At 34.2% G+C, this 11,855-nt stretch overlaps 3 protein-coding genes across 3 annotated transcripts; 2 read left to right on the forward strand and 1 right to left on the reverse strand.

Moving 5' to 3' along the window:
• Positions 1-9,068: 9,068 nt before the first annotated feature.
• Positions 9,069-9,395, reverse strand: LOC145029578 (uncharacterized). Its single transcript, XM_078978077.1, has one exon. The coding sequence runs from the start codon at positions 9,393-9,395 to the stop codon at positions 9,069-9,071; it is 327 nt and encodes a 108-aa protein (XP_078834203.1).
• A 101-nt stretch (positions 9,396-9,496) lies between these two features.
• Positions 9,497-9,853, forward strand: LOC145029579 (zinc finger BED domain-containing protein RICESLEEPER 2-like). The gene has a single exon (XM_078978078.1). It carries the CDS (start codon positions 9,497-9,499, stop codon positions 9,851-9,853), a length of 357 nt encoding a protein of 118 aa, XP_078834204.1.
• Positions 9,854-10,024: 171 nt separating this feature from the next.
• LOC145029580 (zinc finger BED domain-containing protein RICESLEEPER 2-like) lies at positions 10,025-11,575 on the forward strand. The gene is made up of 3 exons (XM_078978080.1): positions 10,025-10,697; positions 10,777-10,791; positions 11,448-11,575. Exons 1-3 carry the CDS (start codon positions 10,025-10,027, stop codon positions 11,573-11,575), a joined length of 816 nt encoding a protein of 271 aa, XP_078834206.1.
• Positions 11,576-11,855: the final 280 nt, after the last annotated feature.

Raw genomic sequence — 11,855 nt, forward strand, 5'->3', positions numbered from 1 at the left:
AATATATTAGAAGTTATAATATATTAATAACCATAAGTGTCTTATTTCTCTCATTTAGTCTATCCAAGTGCATGATGCCATGCAACCCAAATGGACCATGCTGGATCGGGTCAAGTACATGCCAAAAATAGTTATGGACTTAGACATTAATCCAACAGGAAGATCCAGACAAATCAACAAAAAATACCATTTCATCAGACATTAAATAGAAAAAGGACTCCTCGTGGCAAAGAGGGTATCATCAGATGAGAACCCAATAGATCTCCTCACGAAGGGACTGGGTAGGGTTAAGCATCTCCAGCATGCGAGGCGCATAGGGCTGAAGGATGATATTAGTTTTAGTTAGATAGCTCAGAAATTTGTAAAATGTAATTGACATTTGATGATGAATAAAAGTTGTGTTTATTTATGAGTAAAGTGTTGCTATCTTATGTCAATCATTTACTATAATTTCTTTTGCATGTTTTGAGTTCCAGAATATTCATGTTGTGTATTACATAGTATTAAAATTTTCCATAGTTGGTCATATATTAGAAGTAGATATGAATTAAGACTGTCATGAGTTGGTTGTAGAGGTCTAAGATGTTGGATATGGCCTCAATACTCATGAGTGCTCATAAGTTATGAGTATTGGATTCAACGCACGCTCGCTGGTATCACTTCATGGAATTTATCTCAAGTGATTGCGAGGCTGTAACATCATATAAGTCTTCAAACCTAGAGATATGACTTGTTGCCTATGAGTTGGTTATGCATTAATCGTACGAAAATGCATTGGTAACTCGATGTTATAAAACGTGCTTTTGTGTATGATTCAGCAAGTAGTAGAACAAGCATATGAGTCGAAGTTTATATGTTCCTTCTTGGATTAGAAGCGATATATTGGCCCCTCGATGATTTTGTATTGACCTATGTACCGGGCCCGGTCAGAACTAGATTGATGTGTTCGATTATGTTCTTTGTCAAACAAATCGGAAATCGAGAAACAAACTTCCGGATAATAAGTAAGCCATTGTACCATGTATTTGTCCAGCTGATATCTAGAACAGAGGATTATATGATCACTTATCTTAAGTGGCGTATCATCATCTTCTCAGTTTTGTGAGACCTTGAAAGAGCTATGATTGCTGATTGATTCCTAAAGTCATACTTGCAGATATAGTTATTAGACTTATCCAAGTGAGAGACTGTTGGATAAGGTGTGTAAGTCCATAACTATTTCTAGTATGTACTTGACATGGTTTGGCATGGTCCATTTGGGTTTCATGGCATCATGCATTTGGATAGACTAAAATGAGAGAATTAACACTTGCGGTTTATTAATATGTTATAAGTTCTAATATATTAATAATAATCTTATTTAACTAGTATTGATCAAGAATTAATCTAGAATTAATTAAGTAATCAAAAGGTGACTAATTAAATATATGGGTTGATTATGTAAATCACTCATACTTGTATAGTGGGCCTAATGCTCCATGGATTATCAAGTTGGGCTAAGGTTCATAAGATGCTCCATGGGTGTTACAAACCCATGGTTCATGGAAATGAAGAGTCATGTCACATTAGGGTTTACATGCTGTAACCCTAGATGTAACACACTATATAAAGAATATGAGGCACACTAAAATTGGCTACTAGAAGAACAAGTGAGGGCTAGCCAATTTTAGAAGTGTTATACATTCTCTCTAAGTCTTTCCAAGTGTACTTGGTGTTGTGTGAGACATTTTGTCGCAACTAGAAATTTTATGTCTTGTAATCACTATACTCAAGTAAATGTTGAACTCAAAAACTCAAAAGCATGTATGATGCTTACTCAATGGAAAACTAAACCCCAATTCACTACATCAAGCAATTGGAAACCCTAGAAGTTCTTGTCAAGTCCATTTTGGACTAGAACTTCCTTATTGGATCCAAATGGACCCATAAGCTTCCCATTGGACTATCATGGGCTTAGAACCCTAATTGGGCTCTAATTGGACCCACATTCATTTATTTCAATATTATGGGCCATATTGGGCCTAGAATGGAATAAATTGAAAGCCTTGATCAATGATTAACCTAATCTAGCTTATTAAAACATAAAAATCACAATTTTATTTTATAAGGCCAATAAATACCTAAGACTAACTCTAATATTGGGCTTAGGGGCAAAAAGCCCAAAAACCTTTCCTTTCCATCCAAACTCTTGGCCCAAGGCCCAAATCCAAGGAGAAATGAAGAAGGTTGACTAATGCATGCCACCTCTTTATTATATGGTGGTTATCCATGCATTACCCTCCAAACCTCCATGCCATCTCATTTATCCATGCAACTCTATCTCTCTCTTTCCCTCCTCTTGTTCGGCCGAGAGTAGCACACACACATACACCTCACAAATTCTCTCTAGATTACTCAAGAGATCCTCCTTCCTCTCCACATAAAAATCTTGAAAATTAGGAAGCATTCAAGGAAGTTCTTCCACAAAAATCATCATCTAAGGTAAGGTTTTGCTTAGATCTATGACTTGTATTCCTTGTTTTATCAAAATCTCTTCCTAATCCATGCAAAAATCATGATCTTACACTCTAGAAAACTCCATAAACTCGAAAACTTCATCAAGGAGTGCAAGGGCCAAAAATCATTTCATTTCTTCCATTCTTTCTTCAAAAACCGAATCAACATCCTAAGGTGAGTTTCATACCCCTTATTTTCGGTTTTTATAAGTTTTTGTGGGGGAGAATACAAGCAAAGGTGTAGATCCATCATTATGTGTATGTTGTGGTTGATTTCTATGCTTATATGTATGTTTTGTATGATTTTGATGCTAGATCTAGTTATGAAATGCTAAAAACCGAGATATATTTTATTCTAGCATAAAATATACTACTACATGCAAAGTATACTAAGAAAAATAGCCAAATGGCTTGACAACACTTATTTTGGGCTAAAAACTCATTTTTTTGACATAAAATGTTAAAAATACAAAGTTGAAGGGCCTAAAATGAAATATTTCGAAATCTGATGGGTGAGATAGTCAAAAAAGTTTACATAATGTATTTTCTGAAAATATACTATTTGGAGGGTTAAAAACATAAATTCCAAGCTTAATGGGCTAAAAATGACATTTTCGGCCCAATGAGGCCCATTATGCGAAATTTTCTGTTTTGGAGGGCCAAAACCGTATTTTTCTGTAAAACAGTGGACTATAAGTGTTCCAAGTCCTTTTCAAAGGTTTAAAATGCTTTTTAAATTTAAAGTGGACTAAAGTTGCAAAAATTTTACAATTTGGGCCAAAATTGTCAAACTTGCGAAAAAGATGGGTTACAACCGAGAAAACTAAAATTTCAGGGGCTTAATCTGTTTTCTATGAAAAATATGCTGGAAAATATTTATTTCAATAATTTTTGGTATTAAAATGTCAAGAAAATTGATCGAAGTACTAAACCGTAAAGTTTTGAAATAAAGGGGTTGAAAAAGTAAATTTTACAAACAAGGAGGGACTGAAAACAGAAAATTCTCAAGGCTAGTTCAATACATGCAATTTGACCAAATGATGGTACCACGACTATCGACGAAATACAATACATTACAATACCAAAAGTCGTTGTCAAACGAATTGGTTCGGTCTCGAACCAATAAAAATCCGAAACTACTAACACGACGACACTATGACATTACGACATTACAATTCATAACTAATAACGATTGGGAAGTCACTATACATGCGAGTGTGCACAGACGTCTACGCACCATCTTTGGGCCCCAAAAGTGTAAAATCTTGTTTGTTGAGCCTAGCTAGCCCAATGACCTGATCTTAAGGCCCGAAGACCTCTCTCTTACGAAGTGTTGGGTTTTACCGATCCGACATAACGTAAAAGGACTTTCAATGGCAAACATGTTGCTGGTCCCCAAGGGTCCTTCAGTGCTGCTAGTAAAGTCGGTAACTCACGATTGCGGGTTGGGCTTCGGGCCCTTCGCAATTGCAATAGTCTTGAACGACGCGGGGAAATACCGAGGGTTTCACACCTTCTCTCCTTCCCTCCGGTCGTGGGACTACACAAGTCCGGGAGGATTGAGTTGTGTGAATAATTAGGAGTGACGCATAAGGGATCGCTTGTAAGGTTGTCGATTGGACGTTTTCATTAACGCACGTCACAACACTTCACCACCCACTGTACTCTCAATGCCTCCGGAGCTCAACGATTACCTCTAACGCAACGAAACAATAGTACACAAACTAAGTAAAGCAAGGTGATAGGAAAACATCGGGTTTTCCTAGGGTTTTCAACAAGTACAATTACGAATTGCCTGTCGAATTTCACAACTCTTACGCTTACATCTATAGAATTCAAACAAGCATACTCACGGATCTTCACATATTTTTACACTATTCTATTTTTAGAAAATATCGGATTTTCTGGTGGTTTTCAAACAATACATTGGATTTCAAACACTACTTATGAACTCACCAACATTTCATATGTTGACGTTTTTCAAAATACTTGTATTCTCAGGTAACAGATAAGGTGAAGGATGAATTGTACTCTATGACGTTTTGCTATGGTTTAAGTAGTATCAAACAGTTATTTTTGAGAATGTAATGTTTTGAAACAATGTAATGAATGTAAACGCTACCAGTTGTATCATTCCAAATGTTGGTGATGTATAATGTTATGTTTCATGTATATGCATTGTGATGGTATTCAATGAGTCACGATAGCCCTCGGACGTTTCCGCCGTCTGGTTCGGGGGTGTGACACATTTGAGGCATCACACTTAGGGTGCTAGGCTCATAAGGTTTCAAAGGAATCAAATCAATTACAAGGTATGTAATAGTTTATGATACATCACTCAACACACTCGTACAGAAAGAGTACATTCATACAGAAAAGATTTATATTCACACACATTTCACGTAAACTTGTTATCCTATATTGTGAGACTCTCTCTCTCTCTCTCTCTCTCTCTCTCTCTCTCTCTCTCCCCGTACGTCCGAGTGCGGGTTATAATTCCTGGTAGTTATAATCAGAATCTCCTTGAGGGAGAACGTGATACTTGTATATAGATCTATATTGGGTTTGACACCCCACACCTTGCTGCTAGCTACAGTGGGACCTGCAAGTCTACGGGTGACAAATGTCATTTCATTTTCGCGACGCCTGAGAAACGTTGTGGCAGGTTCACATAGTCACAGTATGATTATAGCGACTCACCTAGGGAGATAACAATTCATAAAGTTTACGGGATTTCATAAAACCGAAGAAGGTTTTAGGTTGATTTAAAAATTACTTTCCATATCATTTCAAACTCACGGCATTTCTACTAAGTAAGGATGATTTCTTATACATTTTGGTCTTTGGTTATAAGGCTACATTTTACGGATTTCCAGGAAAATATCGGATTTTTCTGAAACAAACGCGACATTTACATGTGAAAGACTCTACTAAGTTTTATAATAAAAGCTTATGAACTCACCAACCTTTGTGTTGACACTTTTCAAACAACTTGTATTCTCAGGAAAACACTAAATAGGTAATTAAGTGCTTTTGAGGATGGGACGTTAAGGCATCAAACTTTTCATATTTTGTCAACATATTGTAATTGATTTTGAACCATGTAATTCATACAAGTGATGTAACTTTTTCAATTATATATATGTTGGTTGTGTTTGCTTAAATTACTATTCAAATTGTGGTTATGATACTATACATGAAGTCCTCCACCTCCGGACGTTTCCGCCATCCTTGGTTTGGGGGTGTGACAGATTATCATCAGTTCAAAGTTTGGATGGATTCTTGTCCAAAATATAAGGTTGAGGTAGCACAATCTCATAGGTTTTCATATTATTAAAGCCTGTTTTTTGATATTTTTATTATGAAAACTTGAATATAAAAGTGGTTAAGGACGTGAAAAAAAAGTGAGAAACAGTTATTAAAACAACCTTGAAATCTATATTACCATAACACCCTGCAATGTAAACTTATTATCTTTAATTGATATATATATATATATATATATATATATATATATATATATATATATATATGTGTGTGTGTGTGTGTGTGTGTGTGTGTTTTAGTTGTATAAATGTATTATTTTTTTTATGTATTTATGTATTCTTTAGTTCAACCAGTCTTTACCATTTAATTCAATTCTCACAGCTTCTTCAAGTATGTTTGGATGCTTTCCTACATATATTTAAACTTTTCTTATTTGTTTATTCTGAAATTAAACATCAAATTAAAAAAATATCATCCAAATAAGAAAACTAGGGGTTCCACATGAGAGTGGTGAAGTTTTCATATGTATATAAATTATTATTTTGTTATGATCACAATGTATGAGGAAGCCACTTGAAGAAAACAAACAAACACAATAGAGTAGATGAAATTGATATTCATTTATTATTATATTTATTGATTTTTTATTTGAAGAAAAATATTTTAAATATAAAAGTGAATATTTAAAACTTTGGATTTATAAAAAAATAAGAAAAATAATGAATTATTACAATTGAATTTTTTTATTTTTTAAATTTAAATAAATAAACAAAATAAACTAATGAGCTTTAATTTGAGAATTTTGAAATAAAAAAGATAAGTATATTAACGAAATTGATATTCATTTATTACTATATTTATTGTAATTCATACATTAAACTATATGTGGAATTTATTAATATAGAAACTCATAAAATAACATGGGGAAATTAAATTAATTTAAAAATAACCATAAAATTAAATTTGTTAATTTGAATGAAAGTTTGACATGTGGTAAATTAACATTCATTTATTAAAGTAGATGTGGAGTTTTATCTGAAAATCTAGGATGTTTCAAATAAGGAAAATTAATCCTATAAATAATTAATTTTTTTTTTTTAAACCGCAAACTAATCTATTCTTAAATTATGGTCATCTATGTCTCTAACGAAAGTTGAAGCCATATTATCTCAATTGAAAAAACCATTCCGTTCCGCTAAACCAAAGACCCTTTCAACATTGTTAATCTATAAAAACTTATTAAAAGCAATTCTTGGTATTACGATGATAGTAAACACATAAAGATGTAATGCTTTTTCAACATTGTTAATTTATAAAACGTTTCGGTTGATATGCCAAAATTTAAGTAACAATTGTTTACAATTGTATTGGTGGGAGATGGTATCAAGCATGCAGTCAACAAAGACAATTCAATCTTTTTATTATAATCGATATATCCTCACATATAGATTAAATTTGAACACGATTCGTATTATCTTGTTCAGAAAAAAAAAACATAGAATTGTTTACTTCTTGTGGTAACATTTTTATTTCGTAAGATATTTTTTCCCTGCTTTGTAAAAAAATTATGACTTCAGTTCTAATACGAATTCGCATAAGTATAAAATGTAATGGTGTCATCATCATCGAAACATAATCAGGAAAGTGATATGGCTCAGGCCTAAACAAGGGTGCTCGGGAAGGTTTGGGCTGGTCGGCACACAATCCTCGAAAGTGAAGGCTTTGTGACGGTGGGGCTGTGGAACTCGGTGGTGTATTGGGTGTGGTGCTTGTATGTCTACAAGTCTTAAATCCCTAAAAGCATGTTTATCAACCGTCGTAAGCATAGTTTTTATTGCCACATTAGTTTCTAATTAAATTTATGAAACAAAAATTTATTAACTTCAAACCTCTCCGATCATTGACGATTTGGAAAAAAATCAAAAAAGTTATAAACTATCATCATCTAAATTGAAATGTATTATAAAACACTATCATATAATTTGTATATTTTTTTTTTTGACAAAAGATGTATAATTTTAAAATAAAATAATATACAAAAATTTTTTTTTTTGCCTAAAATAATATATTACAAGATCAAAGATGACAAATTGTTACCTATATATTGTAAAAATGGCAAAATATTATATTATAGTTATGTGTTTAATGATTAATATCAAATATTAACATGAAATATTATTTTAATATTTATTAAAAAAATTAATTAGTTAATTAATAATAAAAAATTGACGTTTAATTATAATTAGGGCTGGCATTTCTCAAATTAAAACTTGTTTTGAGATCTACTCTAAATATTCGATTTTTTATCAACCTTTCATGGGAGAGCTCTAATTAATAAAGGCACACGGAGTGCTATAATACATAGTTTTTTCTAACAGAAAACGGACGTTTCTCAAATTAAAACTTGTTTTGAGATCTTCTCTACATATTCGACTTTTTATCAACCTCCCATGGGAGAGCTCTAATTAATAAAGGTACACTAAGTGCTATAGTAGTTTTTTTTTTTTAAAGGTAAATACAATATATTTCTAAACTATTCTTAATTTCTCATAAGAGACTTGAACCTTAAGAGCAATCGGTATGGGCCAAACAAGATGTAACGCCGCTTACGTGGCGCTTGGCAACACCGGCTTAACGGGGGGAACACCGCCCCCCCTCCCCTGCTCGTTGCAACTCGTCGAGGGTGGATCTCGTTGGCGTCACGACCGGATGAAATGAATGAATTGTTACCGTTGAAACGGTTTAATTGCAATGTTGACATCGTTGACCCGGATTAACAAGCTTGGCAAACTTGGTGAATTTGTCAATTCTTGAAGGTGATTGTCTAATCCACTTTACCGTCCATCTAATTATCTCAACCGGCTTATCAACCTTTTTAATACCATCTTGCACCACCAAGTTTAAAATGTCGGCAACACATCTCATGTGTGTCCATTTCCCATTTAAGAGACACTTATTGGAATTTTGAAAGATTTTTTTTTAAAAACTCAATTGCCATGTCAATAGCACTTGCGTTGTCAACGGAAATTGTGAAAACATTTTTTATTCCCGAATCTACTAAGCATTTCCCAACCACTAATCCAATATCAACCCCATGGTTTAATTGCAACGTCGACTCTCTTGAGGACAAAAACTCTCTTGGCGACTGATCAAGAACGTTGACGTCGTTGTTGGTACCTGCAACCCCAAAAATGCATGCCAAATCCATAAATCTTGAGAAGCGACAACCTCTAACACCAACGAAGGTGATCCCTGATGACCACTTGCGTATTGCAATTTCCATGCTATCGGATAATTTTTCCATTTTCAGTGTGTGCAATCAATGCTTCCGATCATTCCGGGAAACCCATGGCGTTCTTCATGCGCCGCATACAATTCTTGCAAATCATGCAACGAAGGTTTCCGCAAATACACGTCTCCAAAAGTTTCAACAACACCCCTTGACAATGTATACAAACTCTCTCTTGCGGTTCTTTCGGACATTCTCATATAGTCGTCCATGGTGTCGGGTGACTCCCCCATAGCCATCAAACGAATGGCCACAGCATATTTCTGCAACGTTGTAAACCCTTGTCTACCTTTAGCATCATATCTTAATTGAAAAAATCCGTCTACCCGAAAATTAATATTCATATCTATTACCCGACCTATATTATTATCGGGTTAACCTATTACCCGAATGTTCATACCTGTTACCCGCTCTACCCGAATTCGGAACGGGTCGGGTGGATAGAATGGGTCTCTTAAATGGGAAATGGACACACATGAGATGTGTTGCCCACATTTTAAACTTGGTTCAAGATGGTATTAAAAAGGTTGATAAGCCGGTTGAGATAATTAGATGGGCGGTAAAGTGGATTAGACAATCACCTTCAAGAATTGGAAAATTCACCAAGTTTGCCAAACTTGTTAATCCGGGTACAACGAAACACTTGGTAAAAGATGTTCCAACAAGATGGAACTCAACTTATTGTATGTTGAATATTGCCCAAGCTTATGAAAAAACTTTTGAGAGATATGATCTAGAGGAATATGAGTTTTGTTCTGACGTTGAAAAGGCGGGTTTATCGATTCCTTCACCGAGTGATTGACTACATGTTAGGCATTTGTGTCATTTTTTAAAACCATTTTGTGATGTTACTGAAAGGATTTCCGGGACACTATACGTGACATCAAACACATGCATTGAAGATATTTATTCCATCCGTACACTCTTGGATGATGCTATTTCCGATGCTAGCCTTTGTGATATTGCATTGGCAATGAGAGTAAAGTTTGATACGTATTTTGGCGATGTAGAAAAAATAAATTTATTGCTCTACTTTGCTTTGATTCTTGACCCGAGGAACAAAGTAAAGTATTTGGTTATACTACTTGAGGATCGTTATGGAAAAGAAAAGATGGAGGAGAAAAAGAAATATATTATGGATTCTATGTATGAATTATATAATGATTACATTAGAATTCATTCTCCAAGTACTACTTCTAGTACAACCAAGTCTAGTAATTCATCGTCGATTTTAGGAAAATGCCAAAATCCGAATGCTACAACACCAAAACCACCATTGAGAAATAAGCTACGAGAAAAGATGAAAACAAATATAGTTGAATCAATTGGTGAGTTAGAAAAGTATTTGAAAGAAAGTGTTGAAGAAGATTCGTCAATGTTTAACATTTTAGATTGGTGGAAAGTGAATAGTCCAAGATTCCCAATTCTATCATTGATGGCTAAAGATTTTTTTGCTATTCCTGTCTCGACTGTGGCTTCGGAATCTGTTTTTAGCACTAGCGGGAGGGTTTTGGATCCGTATAAGAGTTCTTTGACACCTAAGATTGTTGAAAGTATAATTTGTACCCAAGATTGGCTTCGGGGTGGTATAAGTGACAATATCAATTTTGAACAAGATTGGGAAAACCTACAAGAAATTGATAAAGGTAGTTGTTTATCTTTAATATTTTTTAATATTTTGACATGTTACGTTTTGTCTTTTTAATGCTTATACTATTTGTATAGGATTGGGAGAAGTTGGTACGTCTAATTAGAGCTCGGATTGGATATGGAAATGAATGTGACAACGTAAAGATGCAAGATTGATGAATACTTTTGTGAAACTAAGAATCATTTGAAGGTGATTTGAAACTTGGTTATGTTTTCAATTGGGTTATGAATTATGAATTTTAATATTTTGTTATATTTAGACTTTTATTGTTTGGTTGGGTTGTGTTTAGACTTTTATTGTTTAGTTGGGTTATGACTTATGTACATTGTTTGTTCAATCGTGATGATATTATTGATGTTATTATTATATATCTTTTTTTTGGTAAAAAAACAAATATCCTAGGATAGGTACGTGAAATTATTTTGTTTGGTATCATAATTCGTTATTTAGCATCACGGCATCACCACTAAATCTTCAAGCACACTTGAAAATCTTTAAATTAAAAAATAAAATAAAATAAAATAACCTTAAGAAATATTCGGGTATACCCGACCTGACCTCAAACCCGAATACCCGAAACCCGAAAACCCGAATTACAATATAGGTCGGGTATTGGGTATTTTTTTTCTAAGGAAATACCCGTTCTACCCGAAACCCGAAAATTTTACTCGTTCGACACCCCTAGCCCCGGATGCTCCTTTCACGGTGAATGGAAACGAATACAAATATGGGTATTACCTTACAGATGGAATATATCCTCAGTATTCCACATTCGTGAAGGCATTCCGCCACCCGGTTGAAGAACGCGACAATTTTTTAAGAGAAGACAAGAAGGAGCACGTAAGGATGTGGAATGTGCTTTTGGAGTGCTAAAGGTGAAGTGGCATATAGTCGAACATGCAGCACGACCGTTGGATTTAGAAACTCTACGATATATCATGTATGTATGTATCATAATACATAACATAGTAGTAGAAGATAAAGGGCAAAATATTGCACACTATATCCCAATGGAGCTCAGACACGTTCAGTTTCAACCAGGAACAACAGATTATTTGCATCGCGTTGTTGATATTCAGGACGTAAATAAACACAGACAATTTCGAGAGGACTTAGCGGATTATATCTTCTATGGTAACAATAACGATAACGA

The sequence above is a fragment of the Lactuca saligna genome, chromosome 2 (assembly GCF_052625555.1).
Source record: "Lactuca saligna cultivar CGN05327 chromosome 2, ASM5262555v1, whole genome shotgun sequence".
Lineage (NCBI taxonomy): Eukaryota > Viridiplantae > Streptophyta > Magnoliopsida > Asterales > Asteraceae > Lactuca > Lactuca saligna.

Bases quoted from the DNA above. Each gene is read 5' to 3' on its own strand.
- LOC145029578 (XM_078978077.1), bottom strand. From the start codon at position 9,395: ATGAATATTAATTTTCGGGTAGACGGATTTTTTCAATTAAGATATGAT.
- LOC145029579 (XM_078978078.1), top strand. From the start codon at position 9,497: ATGGGTCTCTTAAATGGGAAATGGACACACATGAGATGTGTTGCCCAC.
- LOC145029580 (XM_078978080.1), top strand. From the start codon at position 10,025: ATGAGAGTAAAGTTTGATACGTATTTTGGCGATGTAGAAAAAATAAAT.